The sequence below is a fragment of the Protomyctophum parallelum genome, assembly GCF_964188405.1.
Source record: "Protomyctophum parallelum genome assembly, chromosome: 7".
In the NCBI taxonomy this organism is placed as follows: Eukaryota; Metazoa; Chordata; class Actinopteri; order Myctophiformes; family Myctophidae; genus Protomyctophum; species Protomyctophum parallelum.
The window spans coordinates 28,373,227-28,389,680 of record NC_139705.1 but is presented as its reverse complement, the minus strand read 5'-3'; the positions used below and the strand labels follow the sequence as shown (position 1 = coordinate 28,389,680).

The 16,454-nt window shown below is 45.4% G+C and overlaps 2 protein-coding genes across 2 annotated transcripts in view; both read right to left on the bottom strand.

The window, feature by feature from the left end:
* The window catches only part of LOC310861189 (chemerin-like receptor 1), a 173,355-nt gene that overhangs the window by 110,986 nt on the left and 45,915 nt on the right, over positions 1 to 16,454 (bottom strand). The gene's annotated exons all lie outside the window — the stretch shown is intronic.
* LOC310861270 (metabotropic glutamate receptor 7-like) overlaps positions 1 to 16,454 on the bottom strand; it is a gene marked incomplete at both ends in the record, with an annotated part of 128,553 nt that overhangs the window by 87,695 nt on the left and 24,404 nt on the right. The window contains one exon of the mRNA XM_083768668.1: positions 2,376 to 2,592. Coding sequence (XP_083624794.1) covers positions 2,376 to 2,592 — 217 coding nt within the window. The remainder of the gene's footprint in view (positions 1 to 2,375; positions 2,593 to 16,454) is intronic.

Genomic DNA, 16,454 nt, shown 5'->3' with positions numbered 1-16,454 from the left:
GATCTTTATAGTCTGATAAACTATTCTCACGTAAATAAATCTTGTTTAAAAAACAATCTGCCTAACGATGATGTCACTGGTGGTCGTGGACGGGTTTCTGAACTGCCCACAGCAGAGTGAGTGTGTGTGTGTCTGTTTGTGTGTGTGTGTGTGTGTGTGTGTGTGTGTCCGTCCAGTCGTTAATGTCAAAGCAATGCTGTTTATGCACTGTCAAATAGGTCTAGGCCTACATCTATTCTAAGGTGGCATATACCTGTATAGACATATTATCCTGCTCATTACTGTGCGGAAATATACATAAATCTTCGTGTTTGAGCACAAAAAGCATTTTGAGAACCCACAAATTTCCGCGCTTCGCGCGCACACTGTGCGGCCCCCCACACACAATAATTCTACAGTTGTGGCCCCCGGCCTAATCTAATTGAATACCCCTGGTCTAGTGCAAACACAACCAATCATATTGACGTGTCTACGTGACGTATGGTAGGTGCGACAGCAGGAAGTAAACAAGTAGTCCAGTATTTCACCAGAACAACTAGTTGCTAAAATAGTTATCATGGAGGTCGGAGATTTTTGTCGTTTTTGTAACACCAATCTGCGCATAAAAGGTACTATTACTAATTCAATGAAGATATTTGATACTAAGACTGTAGATGAAAAAAGTGTTAACGGTTTCGCACATATCCTGCCCTTAGCTCACGTTGATTGGTTCGAACCGGGGAGTGGTTCGGTGTTAGCTCAACCCCCTGAGCGATCTCAGATGGATGCTGTCTTGGGGAACATGGTTACTCAATACTGCCCCCATCTGGCAGAGTCAGGTTATGTTCTTCCTCTGCCAAAGAAAAGCTGACACAGTTCCTTGTTCATAAAGCAGCTCTAGAGGCTAACATGGTATGTCAAATACGCATGTTGATTTTGTTGCTTAGGCCAGTGGTTCCCAAACTTTTTCATGTCAAGGACCCCCAAATTGACACTCATTAGCCCGCAGACCCCCATTTGAAAATATATGCCAGAGACTTTTACTTTAGTGAAACATTTGAGTACTTTTTTCCACCACTGCACATTAGGTGCCACCGCCCACCGTGCAGGGCGCTCAAACCTCAAATAAAAAAACTAAAAAGGGTACCAATCACTGCGGCAACATCTCGGTTGAAAATAACCTTCCTGTCACCCGACACCTCGTTATAGGAATGCTCCTCGTTTCGGTAGCCCTGCTGTTGTTCAAAAGGTTACACGAATCGTGACAGCCGAGAACAGGAGCTCCATGATGACTAAAAAAAAGTTGGTGCAGCTGTGTGTGTGTGTGCGTGCGTGCGTGCGTGTATGTGTGTCCGTCCGTGTGTCCGCCTCTCGCGGAGCGGAGAACACTAACAATCAATGTCTCTCTTCAACAAGCGAACGGCGTTCCATTCTGTACATTCTCAAGTGGAGGAGAAGTAATAACAGAAATGTTGCACCTCAGAGTTTGTCCGGAGGACACTTTGCCTGGAACGCCCTGCTGGGCATGTGGAGAGTGTAGATCTGACTGGAACGCCCTGCAGGGCATGTGGAGAGTGTAGATCTGACTGGAACGCCCTGCAGGGCATGTGGAGAGTGTAGATCTGACTGGAACGCCCTGCAGGGCATGTGGAGAGTGTAGATCTGACTGGAACGCCCTGCAGGGCATGTGGAGAGTGTAGATCTGACTGGAACGCCCTGCAGGGCATGTGGAGAGTGTAGATCTGACTGGAACGCCCTGCAGGGCATGTGGAGAGTGTAGATCTGAGTAGATTCAGAGTAAAAGCAGCCACATTTCCGGCACCCCAGAGTTTCTATTTTGAAGGAATCCCGGCACAGATTGTGTTAATACGGGACTTCTACTTGTAACAGAGTACATCTACATTGCAGTATTTATACTTTTACTTAAGTAAAACATTTGAGTACTTTTTCCACCACTGGCTACAGTGGAGTCGGTAATGTTGTGTATGGGACCCAGTGGACTCTTTATTCTTTGTGACAATTACCAAAGTATTACTATTACCAGAAGCACAAAGAGCTATAGCCCTGAATGAGGTCTGTAACTCTGACAGTTCAAAACCCTTACGGCTCTATTTGGTTCCATTTGTACACTCAGAGTTAATAAGGGGGTCCTTGCAAATAAAACATTTGAGAACCACTAGTACTAGTTGGACTACCGCTTTGTGACCACAGGTCAACACCGTTCCTCCATCACCACAAGGACTGGAGTCATCATCACCTTTTGGCATCTCAGCAGCACTCGTCTCGGCTCTGGTTCAACGCTCCTCTCACCTGCTTCCTTGGAGAGCTGTGTGAAGGCCTTGTCTCCTCTCACCTGCTTCCTTGGAGAGCTCTGTGAAGGCCTTGTCTCCTCTCACCTGCTTCCTTGGAGAGCTGTGTGAAGGCCTCGACGCCCTTCTCTCCGTAGCTTCCCTCAGACGCCACGGTGGAGACGTAGCTCCATCCCAGAGCCTGGAGGACGTCCACCATGGCCTGGGCCTGGAACGAGTCCGGAGGAACCACACGGGAGAAGAAGTCGTAGCGACGGTCGTCGCTCAGCTCCGGAGCCGTGGACGCGTAGCTGATCTGAGGGATCTGCGGAGGGAGAGAGAGAGAGAGAGAGAGAGATTAATTCACTTGTCCTTTGACGTATTTTATATTGATTCAGAATGGTCTAGCTGGGCTGTGTGCTGAGCCCGCTGCTCTACACCCTCTGAGTCTACACACACCAATGTACCCCCGCCCACTGCAGCAACACCATGGTGAAGTTCGCGGATGACACCACAGTAGTAGGGCTCATCTCCAAGGGAGATGAGTCTGCCTACAGGGATGAGGTGGTGCAGTTAACGGACTGGTGCAGAGAGAACAACCTGCTCTTGAACACATCCAAGACCCAGGAGCTGGTCATAGACTACAGGAGGAAGAAAACAGTAATTCCACCCCTGTTCATCAATGGGGACTGTGTGGAGAGGGTTTCCTCTTGCCGTTTTCTGGGAGTCCACATGGAGGAGGGCTTGACCTGGAGCACGAACACCTCTGAGCTGCTGAAGAAGGCCCAGCAGAGACTCTACTTCCTGAGGGTGCTCAGGGGGAACATCACACAGACTGCTGGTGTCCTTCTATCGGTGCTCCATAGAGAGCATATTGACATACTGCATAATGTGTGGTACACCAGCTGTATAGTGGCGCAGAGGAAAAAGCTCCAGGGGGTCATAAATATAGCACAGAAGATCGTTGGCTGCCCTCTCCCCACAACTACACAGAGACCGCTGTCATAAAAAAACTCTGAACATTATGAAAGACACTTCCCACCCCGCTCACTCACTGTTTGAACTGTTGCCATCAGGCAGACGGTACAGAGTGATCAAGTCCAAGACCAACAGATTCAGTAACAGCTTCTATCCCACAGCACTAGTTGCACTCAATGCTGCTAAGAAATGATCTGTTGCTGCGACACTTTTAGTTTTTTCTCTGCTATCTTAAGTACAATAAGGGTTTGTTGTGCGATAACAGCTGAAATTACATGTTTGTGCATTAGTGCTGGGGTTGTGCAATAAAAATAAGTCATGTGTGTTTTGTTTTAGCTTGTACAGTATGTTGTTTTGTGATATGATGCACTGATTGGTTGGCACTTTTAATTTCGTTGTACACGTTGCAATGACAAATAAATATCTATCTACAGTATCTATCTATCTATCCACCATCTAGGCAACCCTTGGCTTGGTCTAGGACTCTAGGTGGCTATACATACTAATTCCTACACAGGTTGTGTTTATAACCACGCCCCCGGGCAAGTTACGTTTACTGAGGTTAAGATTAGGGTTAGATTTAGGTATAGTTTTCTTGAGGTAAAGGTTAGGGTTAGGGTTAGTTTTACTGAGGTTAAGGTTAGGCTGTCAATCACAGTGACTGGCCAATCACAGCGCGTCGACTGTACATGTCGTTATGTCGCGTCTAGGTGCCCTGACCAAGACGGCCATAGAGTCCTTTAACCAATTTAGACCTGAGAAAGGATTCAACAAATGCCTTCTAAATCCTGACAGTTTCCTGAAAACTTCTATGACATAGAAGTTTTCAGGTTCATTCTCAACCTTTTTCTCGTCAAGGACCCCCCCAACCCCCCAGAAGCCCCCCCCCCCCCTCTCCCAGAAGCAAATATTTGAGTTAAAAACTCAACTCCGCCTTGACCCTTGACACAAACTAAACATCAATTTATCTGAAATCATTGCAGCAGGTGAATGCTTCTAAATCAGTGGTTATCAGCCTCCAGCATCCCTTCTCTTTCTCTCTCCGTTTCTCTCTCTTGCAGGTAATTGACTTCAAATTAAACTTGTCATTTAAAGCGCCGGTGGCACGAAAGTAAAAATGATTAAATTACACACTGGTTCCCCGAAAACTTGATTATTAGGCTATATGTCTTCTCCTCCACGGAAGATTACAAGCATTAAAGCTTAACTTTTCAGCCTTCGGGACCGAACGACCCTCCCCCCCCCATAATGGATTATTAGATGACGATTATAGATGGGCGGTACAGTGCTGTGCTAACAACACATCTCGCTAACCGGCTAACGTAAGTAGCATTGTGGCTCGATCCATCGAATGCACTATAAAAGCGCAATTGACAAAAGCTCTTCGGCAATGGCATTAAGCGTTAGTATCACTGCTAGAGCCGTAAAAATCTTCTCTTATGGGGGTCTCTGGCATATCTTTTCTTTTCAAATGGGGGGGGGGGGGGGGCGCGGGCCAATTAATGTCTATGTGGGGGTCCTTGACATGAAAAAGTTTGGGAACCACTGGTGTGGACAGTGTTGTGTAGCGTTGCTGCTACGCATACATCTCAGGCTGTCTGAAAGCTCTTATGGATCTGCATGTGGAAAGCCACAAAGTGTTTATGGCTGGAGAACTGTGCTGAATATCTCTCTCTCTCTCTCTTGGGCATCTATATTTTCCATCTGCAGGGATCCGTTTACAGATGGCGGTGTCGTCGGTGCCTTTGCCCCAGACTCAGACTGTATTGATGTAATTCCACCAACAACACAGAGGTCCTCATTCTAGAGGACTTTGCTGCTCCCTAGCAGGACAATCATTCACTTTCTCAGCCCTGTGTGCCCTGTGTTGACCAATAGCTCTGCTATGAAAAAATGAAAAATGTGGTTTCTAAACCTTGGTTGAGAGAAAACGCATGGGCGTCGAGGATTAAAGCTCGAGGAATTGTAACAGAAAACGGACAATGATTAGAATTTGGCACCTGCGAGTAGTTTTTCTCCCTCTTGCTTTCAAATTAAGTGGAAATGGGGAGAATTGTCATTTAAGGCGCCGGTGGCACGAAAGTGAAATTGATTAAATTACACATTGGTTCCCCGAAAACTTGATTATTAGGCTATGTCCTCTCCTCCACGGAAGATTACAAGCATTAAAGCTTAACTTTTCAGCCTTCGGGACTAGACACACATACACTGCAAGGATTGATTGATTCCAAGCCCAATTAAATACAGCTCCCCGCTAATTCGATTAGGAGTAAATTGGGGACCGGGACTGACACCTGTTCAAGTTAAATCATTGCTTGGAGTGAGTAAAGTATGATGTCCCGTATATCACTAATCCTCCTTTCAGGAATTAACGCACCCATGGGGGTCGGTCTCTCTCTCTCTCTCTCTCTCTCTCTCTCAACCTGTCGCAAGTACATTTCCTCAAGGTGTACGCAAGGTACTATTGTATCTCCACTGTTCTGTACTGTAACTTTACTCCACTAGATGATAGTCATTGGTTTCCAGAATAAAGTTATCACATTGCAAAACATTACATGTACACATAAGCCCCGAGCTTGTAGATGAGATATTTTTCAACCAGTGATTTGGGGACCACCAGTGGTCCTGGAGGGGGTTCCAGTGATTTGGGGACCACCAGTGGTCCTGGAGGGGGTTCCAGTGATTTGGGGACCACCAGTGGTCCTGGAGGGGGTTCCACCAGTGGTCCTGGAGGGGGTTCCAGCTAAATGGAGAGTTGGCAACCGATGAGTAGTCCCTTATAGAGCTTTACTCTCGAGTGTAAAATGATCAATGTCAATGTTTGATCCTGATCAATGTTTTGCCTGTTAGCTCTCCTATGATACCACATCGATACAGCATGGAATTGTGGACAAAATCTTATCCAACGACAACAAAACACTCTTTAGTTTTGGGTCTGAGAGTCTAAATGTCATCAAATGATGGTCCGTGATGAATAAATAATGGGACTTGATGTGAAATGGGTTGAAGAACCTTTCAGCTAAAGCTCCGGACAAACCAAGTTGAGTAATGAACAACGCTCGGAAATTGAATTCGGTCCAACGAGGAACAAACACCAGAAAAGAACGTTTAACAATTATGCCCCCATCCACCCCGTCCTTTCAGCGGTCGCCATCAGCCACAGCCTGACGTCTTGTCGGCCGTCACTCGGTGTATGGATCCACAGGCAGAATTGCTGAGAGTAATCGGCCCGGCTTCACTCGCATGCATGTGGGCTGACAGGACAGACTTCACTCTATAAATGCATGTGGGCTGACAGACAGGACAGGCTTCAGTCTATAAATGCATGTGGGCTGACAGACAGGACAGGCTTCAGTCTATAAATGCATGTGGGCTGACAGGACAGGCTTCACTCTATAAATGCATGTGGGCTGACAGACAGGACAGGCTTCACTCTATAAAATAATGCATGTGGGCTGACAGGATCGATAGCAGGAAAACACAGAGGTCTGTAATAGAGGACACCGTTCTATTGATTTACCACCGACCACAAAGTGCCATAGTCTCTCTCTCTCTCTGAATAAGAAGCTGCTGCTAAATAGGGTCTGAAAGGCGGGAGTGGTGGAAAACAAGAATTGATTAAATCAATTAATTACCAGCTGCATTGTGATTATCTGCGGGGGTCCGCTATAACTGCCTCTGTGTCAGTTTCAGCGCATGCAAAACTATTGTGTTCTGAGTCGTTCATTTCCGCCCGGACATATTTGTGGTGCGCACATACGTCAGCCAATGAGAAAACCAGCTGGACTAGACTACTAGAGGACATCAATGATAGACTCAGCTTGCTAGCAGTTGGTAAAAAGTACTCACATTTATTTTTTCATTAATACAGAAATATAAAGTAGAAGTCTGGAATTCAAAATGTACTTAAAGTACAAAAGTATTGGCATCAAAATGTACTTAAAGTACCAAAAGTAGAAAGTACTAGAATGTCCCATCAAGTTTTCAAATGTATTAATATATTTTGAAAATAGCAGATCTACAAGCTCACACAACGCATCGCGATGCGACACAGTGTGAGATTGTAGATCGGCTAGTTTCAAATGGCCGAAATGTATAGAGCTGAAGTGATTAATGTACGTTTTGTGATAATAATCAAAAAAGTAACTAGTAACGAAGTTTTTAAAATAAATGCAATGTAGTAAAAGTACAATACTCGGATGGAGTAGAAGTAAATGTATTGAAAAACAAAGTATAGTACAAATGCCTCAAAATTGCTCTCAAGTACAGTACTTAGGTCAATCTACTGTAGTTACTTTTCACCACAGATGCTGAAAGGAAAATAAGATCAGGGTGTGGGGCGAGAGAGAGAGAGAGAGAGAGAGAGAGAGAGAGAGAGAGAGAGAGAGAGAGATGGGGGGGCGGAAACCAACAAACGGCTCACAGAGATTAAGCGAAAGTTTGACCCGGGGAGAGTTTGACCCTGGGTGTGTGAAGTGAAGAGGTGACAGACCTTGTCCGTTCGACCCTCTCTCCCCTCCCGCACATATAGCCTGGCTCCAGCCCATGAATCGCTAGCCACACCCAATCAAAAATCCCAGTAAAGAAGATAGGGGCACTCTTATCACACAACATTGCATTCCATGCTCAGCCAATCAAATCATCACATTCCATGCTACGGACACACAGACACACAAAGCTGTGCATAGGAAATATGTTAAAATATGTTTCAAGCTATTCAGGTCTGGTGACTTATATACAAAAATGGCTGCCCCCTCTGTGGTAACTTGGGACCGTATCCATCTGGCTATTAAATCGCCCTATATGATAAATAGTTTCTTTACAGAAATCCGACAAATCCGACATATTTTACAGTGTTTGTTTACAATCTAGTAGCACTCGTTGACCGCGTTTGTTTGGTTAGCAACAACCGGGTTAGCCACAATGATTGACAAAGACGTCATCTGCTTTGCTACTAATTTGATTGGTTGGTGTGAACCAACCGCCGAAGACTGCCGCTTTGGCAACGCCCATCCCAGAAACAGCTGCCGTGGGGAGGGCTTTCAGTCTGAATAAGGAAGTGAAACTAAATTCAGGCTGTTAGGCTACTGCACATATTCACCCCTATTATATAGCCTCCATTTTCTCCTCCAGCTTCCATAGTGATTGTAAAAGGATTCAGCCCAACACCCTGGCAACCCCTGATAGGATTCAGACAGCTAGTCCCGCTCCGCTCTACCACGTCTAAATACTAAGTCTAACTAATACTAACTAATAAGTCTTCTGAACTGCACTTTCTCCGTTTTGTAGCTCTTTTTTTTTTGTACTACCATAATAACTCTTTCCCCAATGACCACCGACCATTGCCTATGAGCTACAGCCTCGGCGATGCTGGTTCAACTGCGCTGCGTTTGGGAAAAGTAAAGCTTTTATAAGCCTTTATCTGCCTCGACCTTCCAGCAAACCATCCGCCTACTTCTCTCTCTCTCTCTGGGCTCTGGGCAAGGCTTCCCAGTTAGAGAGGGTATTTTAACCACTACGCTACGGGCCTTGGCTCTGGCATGGCTGCCCAGTTAGAGAGGGTATTTTAACCTCTACGCTACAGGCCTGGACTCTAGCTGGCATGGCTTCCCAGTTAGTGAGGGTATTTTAAGACTCCCAGCATGGAGGATAGGGAGAGAGAGAGAGCCAGGGATGACTCACCGGTCACATATTTGACCGGGCGAGGCGGAGGACGGAAGCTGAGGAGGAGTGTGGGCGACCAACGCAGAGCTCTGTGTCTATCTCTCTCTCTCCATCTGCCGAGCAGACTGCATATATCCCTACCATAACACACCACCATATGCACCATACAGGACAGGCCAAAAGGCTCCTATTTGCACAGCAGCCATTTTGGAAAGAACGTGTCCTATACTTCCGACTTCCTGTGTTAGCGATGATACTAATTAAATTAACTCACTCAGTGCCACAGGACGCCTTATGACGCCACCCCCTTATGTCTTCATTCCATTTAGTGTACAGTGGTTCTCAAACGTTTATTTTTGTGTTTGTTTTTTTCAATTTCAAGGACCCCCATAACTCTGAGTGTACAAATGGAACCATGAAAAAGAAGAGTTGGCCGCACATTGTGTATCTGCTCCCAGGAAACTTTATTTAGGTACAACGTTTTGACCCTTACGAGTATGAGTATACAAAACAAGTAGGTGTATTATATACAACAGCATATGGGCATCTCAACAAGGAACAAGCTCTTTTGCAATGAAGGAAATCAAGCAAGACACACCCACCACATCTGAAAGGCTATGGCTGCAATTAGCATAAAGGGCATATCAAGCAGAGGACTCTAATTATATTAAATATAGTGGCACTAAGGCCAACTCTTTAGAACCCATTGAGAATAGGGAATAATATATAGTATAGTGGTGCAGACAAAATGAATAATAAGCTGCAAACCAAACTCCAAACCAAATCAAAATACTGCCTACAAGAGACCATAATACAATAACAACAACATAGTAAGGTACCACAATTGCAGCAGGCCTATACAGAATAATGAGGACACAGCATAAGGACAACTCTGAGACTGTACAAATGGAACCAAATGGACCCCCATAACAATGAGAGTGTACAAATGGAACCAAATGCCTTATGAGTATAGCGTGACTTGCGGGTAAGTACAAGTCGTGTGGAGAGTACTGCGAGGGTGCCGACGCTATGTTAGTTGCGGTCAGATTTTATGACTTTTCTTTCTTCCACTGTACTTTTAATCTGTGGCTTCAATTCCATTCCAACTATTCCATCTCTTCTGAGGGGTCCCTTCAGCACAGAACATTTCCAGCTGGGGTCCACGGCCTGAACCTGTGAATGACGTCATATCGATTCACTCAAATATACATTTTTGAATGTTTTTCGTGCAAAACTAATGCTTGGAATGGAATCATGATAACCCCCTAGTTTGACACATGCTACTTAAAGCATAATGAAATTTAGAACATTTTTACTTATCGGTTGTTGATGGTACCCCAACTTTCAGCAGCTGTCAAAAATTGCCCTAGGGTGGTTGAATAGAAACCAATGTGGTATATGTTAGTAGACGACACCCTTACAAACACATTGGTGAAGAAAATTCTTGGTAAGAAATGTATTCCCAGATTTGACATTATTGTGATAATATTCCTCTTTCTTCTCACTCTCTGCCTCTCTCTTGAGTACTTTATTTTCCACCACTGCTCAGAATAAAGACATCGCCTTCAGCTTATGACTTATTCCTTTCTATCCAGAGTCATTCTGTTCTATCCAGAGACTTAGAGTAGATGTATTCTGTTCTATCCAGGGTTTCTATGCAGTCTTAGCAGACGTACAGTATTCTGTTCTATCCAGGGTTTCTACCCAGAGCACTGCATCACATTACTGAGTATTGATTTTTTCTTACAGACTACAATAATACACACTGCAAAGATAGTGCACCGAGGCACGTATTTATATGTCGCTGCTGTCGGGTGGAAACCTTGCGTGTCATAAAAAAAAACATTTTTATTTGACCATTTATATGATATAATTTAAAACAATAATTGTGAAAATAGCAGATATGTGTGTGTGTACCGCGGCTGAGGTTAATGGATGTATATATTCTCTATTCTGTGTGTGTGTGTGTGTGTGTCGCTCTGGATTAAGATCTGCAAAATGCCTAAATTGTAATTGTAAATTGTGTGTGTGTGTGTGTGTGTGTGTGTGTGTGTGTGTGTGTGTGTGTGTGTGGTAGATTGTACATCAGACACAGGGCGGTGTCATGCCGTGCGTGAGGTATAGAGTTCTCATTTTCTGCCTGAAGAGGGTTGCGCTGCTGAATATTGGCGATTCATTGCGAACGCAGTGAGCCACTTACTATGACAGCAAGGGCTGAATGTCTGTGTGTCCCGCTGTTACACCACCCGCCCGCCACCAGAGGGCGCAGCTGTAGCACACACACACACACACACACAGGGCGCAGCTGTAGCACACACACACACACACACACACACACACACACACACACACACACACACACACACACACACACACACACACACACACACACACACACACACACACACACACACACACACACACACACACACACAACCACACACACACGAGCTGCGTTCGCTTCCCGCGTTTGCGCGTCTTACTTGTTTTTACTATTGTGGAGTGAAGCGCACTTGCCACTTTCACTTTGCCACTCAGCGCAGTTTGTGAGAGAGAGTGCCTGCAATTGCACAGACAGACAGGCGTGTGCGCGCTGCCTGCCGATGGCCTGGGAGGCTGAATTATACTTAATTGCAGGCTGGTGTTGCGCACCGAATAGCCATTCGATCTACAAGCCCTCTGAAGTCACAATGCATCACGATCTAACACCTTTAGTGCATGGAGATCGGTTCCTAACAGGGCCATAAATCAGACAAGTGGCAGGGTATGTGATGGCCGTGGCCGTGTCAGCCTAGGTTAACAACAGGTCAGTCTAAAAACCAAAACAGAGTGAAGAAGTACGATGAAGATGGATGTGATCAAAAAGAAAATCGGGGGGACTTAATAGCCCAATTAAAGAACCACCTAAAAGAAGTGGGAATGACGGAATGTCCAGTCCATGTGGACTGATGATTTCAGAAAACTGCACTACATGGCCATTACATGCCATAATGTGGCGGAGGATTTTAGTTTAGTTGGGAAGAACCTGGCCACAATGATGTTTCCACTGGAGGACAAGAAAACGGGGGGAAACATCAGGAGAGAGATGGTTAAAATCCTGGTGACGAGATTTGGGTTTGATCCGCTATCTCTGTCCAAAATAGTTTGGGTCACTGACCAGGGCTCGAACATTGTCAAGGCCCTAGAGCCCTACATCAGACTTGACTGCCAGGATCATGTTGTGAATACAGTACTCAGGCGTTGATGACGCACTGAAAGAGAAGGCCTCCGACATAGCGGAAACAATAGCCGCAGCGAAAGCCCTTGTGAGGTAAGCTTTGTTTACCCCTGGCCTATACAATACATAACACTTTGCTGGATATGATTATGATACAATAATTAGGCTATTATACTTTGTCATGTCGGTTATAATTATGTGTAACCTATACATTTATAAAAGCATATATAGTTTGCGTAATGTCCAATTGTCCATGCTCTGGACATATATTATAGAGAGAGCTGCACGAGAAGATGAAGGCTCGTGGCGAGGCGGATAAGGTGGATAAGGTTGCCCCCGACATGCTGGCCTTTCTTGTGGACTTCCTCAAGCCCTTTCGGGACGCACAGCGCGAGCTGGAGGGGGACAAATACCCCACTCTTCAGCTCGTCTGTCTGTGGTCAACAAAGCTGAAGGCTGCGAGTGGTGGTGATGATGATGATGATGCAGCGGCTGCTGCGCCCGCTCCTAAGCGTGCACGTCGTGCATTTGATGCGTGTTGGCAGAGGAAGATGATGAGGTGGAGAGCTATATTAGACATATATATGAGCGACGAGAAGGATGTGCTGGGCTGGTGGAACTCTAACAGCAAAACCTATCCAAAACTCTCTCAGTTGACAAGACAGTTTCTGTGTGTGCCAGCCAGCCAGCAGCAGCGAGAGTATTCAGTGCAGCAGGCCGCAGTATCGAGGAGAGGCGAACACGACTTGCTCCTGAAACGGTCGACGCACTTCTCTTTCTCCATGCACAATAGGCCTATTATAACGATGGTCAAATAAAGATCGGTTTGCTGTGTGTTGTGTGCTTTGTGTGTTTTTTAATCTTATATATTCCTTTTATTTAAAATGTTAAAGTTTGAAGTGCTCTTTGTATTTTTTATGCACAAGAAACTCGGTTTCTGCCTATAGCCATTTTATTTATTGCAATCACTGACACTGCTTCACTTTATTGCTGCCGTTTTAACTGTTATTTCATTTCTTATTCCGTTTACTTTAGTTATTGCACTACGAGTTTAAACTTTAAAGCACAGTTAGTCTTTTTTGCTGCTGTTTTTTAAGCAAACAGAAACTCGGTTTCTGTGATTTGATTTTCTTCAGTTTATTATGTGCGTGTTTAATGGTTAATATTGGTTATTTATAAGTTTGTTAAGTGCTGCGGCTGCTGCCTCCTGCCTGCTATTATTTTTAATAAAGTGTTTGATTGTGGAGTTTGCTGTGTGATATTTTATAAATATGGTAGCCTAATAGTAATGGTCAATCAATGGCAATGATAGAAAGAACAAAGTTGATTTGTTGCAAAATGATGATGATTGACGACAGCGAGTCAGCGACTGAAGTGCCTGCCCTGCACTGCACTGCCGAGTGCCGACAACAACACAGTTCCTGCCTGGCCATCATGACATGAGGAGGAGGTGAGAGCGAGGTGTTAGTGTGTTTAAGAATAGACAAAGGAAACAAAGCATTAACAACATTAGCATCCCATCCGCATCATCGCATTTAAGATGCAGACTAGCAGCGAGGAGCAGAGCAGAGCAGAGACTAGCAGCGAGGAGCAGAGCAGAGCAGAGACTAGCAGCGAGGAGCAGAGCAGAGCAGAGACTAGCAGCAAGGAGCAGAGCAGAGCAGAGACTAGCAGCGAGGAGCAGAGCAGAGACTAGCAGCGAGGAGCAGAGCAGAGCAGAGACTAGCAGCGAGGAGCAGAGCAGAGACTAGCAGCGAGGAGCAGAGCAGAGACTAGCAGCGAGGAGCAGAGCAGAGCATCGGTGCATACAGTGGCAGAATACCTGAGCACCGTGACCGACCCAAAACAAAGAAAAATCTTAACTAGGTACAGACTCAGTGAGCACAGTCTCGCAATCGAGACCTGTATCCCGAGAGAAGACAGACTATGCACCCACTGCACACAAAATGAAGTGGAAACCGAGCTACACTTCCTAACCATCTGTCCATTGTACCAAGACATCAGAGACACATACTTCCCACAGATTACAACCACACACAGAGATTTTGAAAACATGACCAATGACAAAAAACTCCCATATCTGCTGGGCGAAGTACAACAATGTGCAAACACAGCAGCAAGATTTGTGAGTTGCAGTGATAGAAGGATATCAAATGGAACACAACCACCCTAAAGACTAATCATTGTGTATATTCCTGCACTATACCTGCATTGAGTGACCTTGGTACATAGAATTTGATCTATTGAAGATTCTGACCTTCAAATGTACATCATTTTTGTTTTGATTGTATTGTTGTCTCCACCAGGCCGAAGGCATGTGGGGAGAGTATGTTTTGCACTCCGTCCGTCCGCGTGTCCGTCCGTCCGTGTGTGTGTCCGTCCGTGTGTCCGTGAACAGCTAATCTCGGCCACCGTTAACCCGGTCGATGCCATATTTTGCAGCAAGGGCAGAATCCATTTCTTCCGACCGACGGTCGGTCGGTCGCACCGCATCGCTCCGTCGCGACGCACCGTCGAACGGTCCTATTTCGGTCCGTCGTTCCGTCGGTCGGTCGGTCGGTCGGTCCGTGGCTCCGTCGCTCCGTCGGTCCGTCGCTCCGTGGCTCCGTCGCTCCGTCGGTCGGTCCGTTTTTGCGTCGCGACGGACCGCCGGTCGCAGGTTTAGGGTGGATGGATTCTGCCCTTGCTGCCCAAATGGTAACTCTCGAGGTTCGGGGACCCCTGGGGACCCCCACGGACCCCCAAATGGTAATGTCACCTGTGGACACTAACTGTAATTGTCTCGCTGTCTCGCTGCTGCGCTGCGCCGCACAGACAGCAGCTTGTGTGTAACATGTGCGTTCGTGCCGTGTTGCTGGTATATTATTATTATTATATTTTTTGCGCCGCCGCGTTGTCTCGCTGCTGCGCTGCACAGACAGCAGCTTGTGTGTAACATGTGCGTTCGTGTAAATGTTCGTGTAAATGTTTTAGGTCGGCCGGTCGGTGATTTGGTCTGTCCTTCATATATATTTTTTTCTGCTCTCGTTGGACTTAACTTTAAAAGTCCAATGGAACACCTCTTTGTAACGGGCCGCTGTAGTATAGTGGTCTAATCCCTCGCCTCTCTATTCTTTTTTGCTGAGGACGCTGGTTCAATTCCCGCTCGCGGCAGACCAAAATTATTATATTTTAGACAGACACACAGACAGACAGACAGACTGCCTGTCTGCCTGCCTGTCTGCCTGCCTAATGTATTGTAAATAATGTATTCATTCCATACGGCTATTTTTTTTTAATATAAAAACTTTTGTCTTTCGCGCGATTCGAACCAGCGTCGTCAGCACCAAAACATTGAGAGGCGAGTGATTAAACCGCTAGACTACAGCGGCCATACGTTACAAAGAAGTGTTTCATTGGACTTATAAAGACAATAGCACCCAGCTGCAGTCTCGCAAGGGGAGGGACCGGAAGTGCTTTTATTTCCGGCTTCCACGTGCACAAGCGCACATACACGCACGCGAAATATAATGCAATATGTAATAATCAGCTCATACATTATAAAGACATTATTGCATTATGAAGTTTTATTACAGTATGAGTCGCCTATGTGGAGGTTCTTAATGTAACACATTATTACATTATAGAAAAATCTATTAAGTTATGTGCTCGTCTTTTAATTACATTATGAGCTGATTATTACATTATGAGGTCAGATGTAGAGTTGCTGGCCGCCTCAGCTCCATATATGGAGATCTAGGTGATGATCCAGTCTTTTCAATGTATGGCTATCCAGGGTTTGATGAGGTCAGTGTCGGGATCTTATATCATATGGAAACGGCCATATATGGTGGTGTGACGTGTCATGAGGCGTGACCATATATGGAGGCATGACACGAGGCGTGACATGACACACTTACTGACTGACTGACGGGAAATGCAGGTTTTCATAGTAAATTAAATGCATATGGTCGTGTGTCTGTGGTCTATGGTCTGGACATGGTGTGTGTGGGACAGGGGTACGGGGTTATAGCAACTTATTACATTACTTAAATGCCTTGATATCATTATGTTATAATCGACCATATAGGCCTAGCCTATTATTGCATATCATTTTATTATTGTTAGATTTGCATTTCTTCAAATATGCACACTTATACCACCAACTAATAAGCTTTCAATTAAAATATTACCTACAACAAACTACTTCAAACTTTTCCAAACCGACCACGTAATTATGTTTAAGCACAGATGGTACTATATACACCCGGCATTTAAGCGCGCACCAGCAAGTGCGTGTCGTGCACGCGCATTATATTTCGCGTGCGTGTATGTGCGCTTGTGCACGT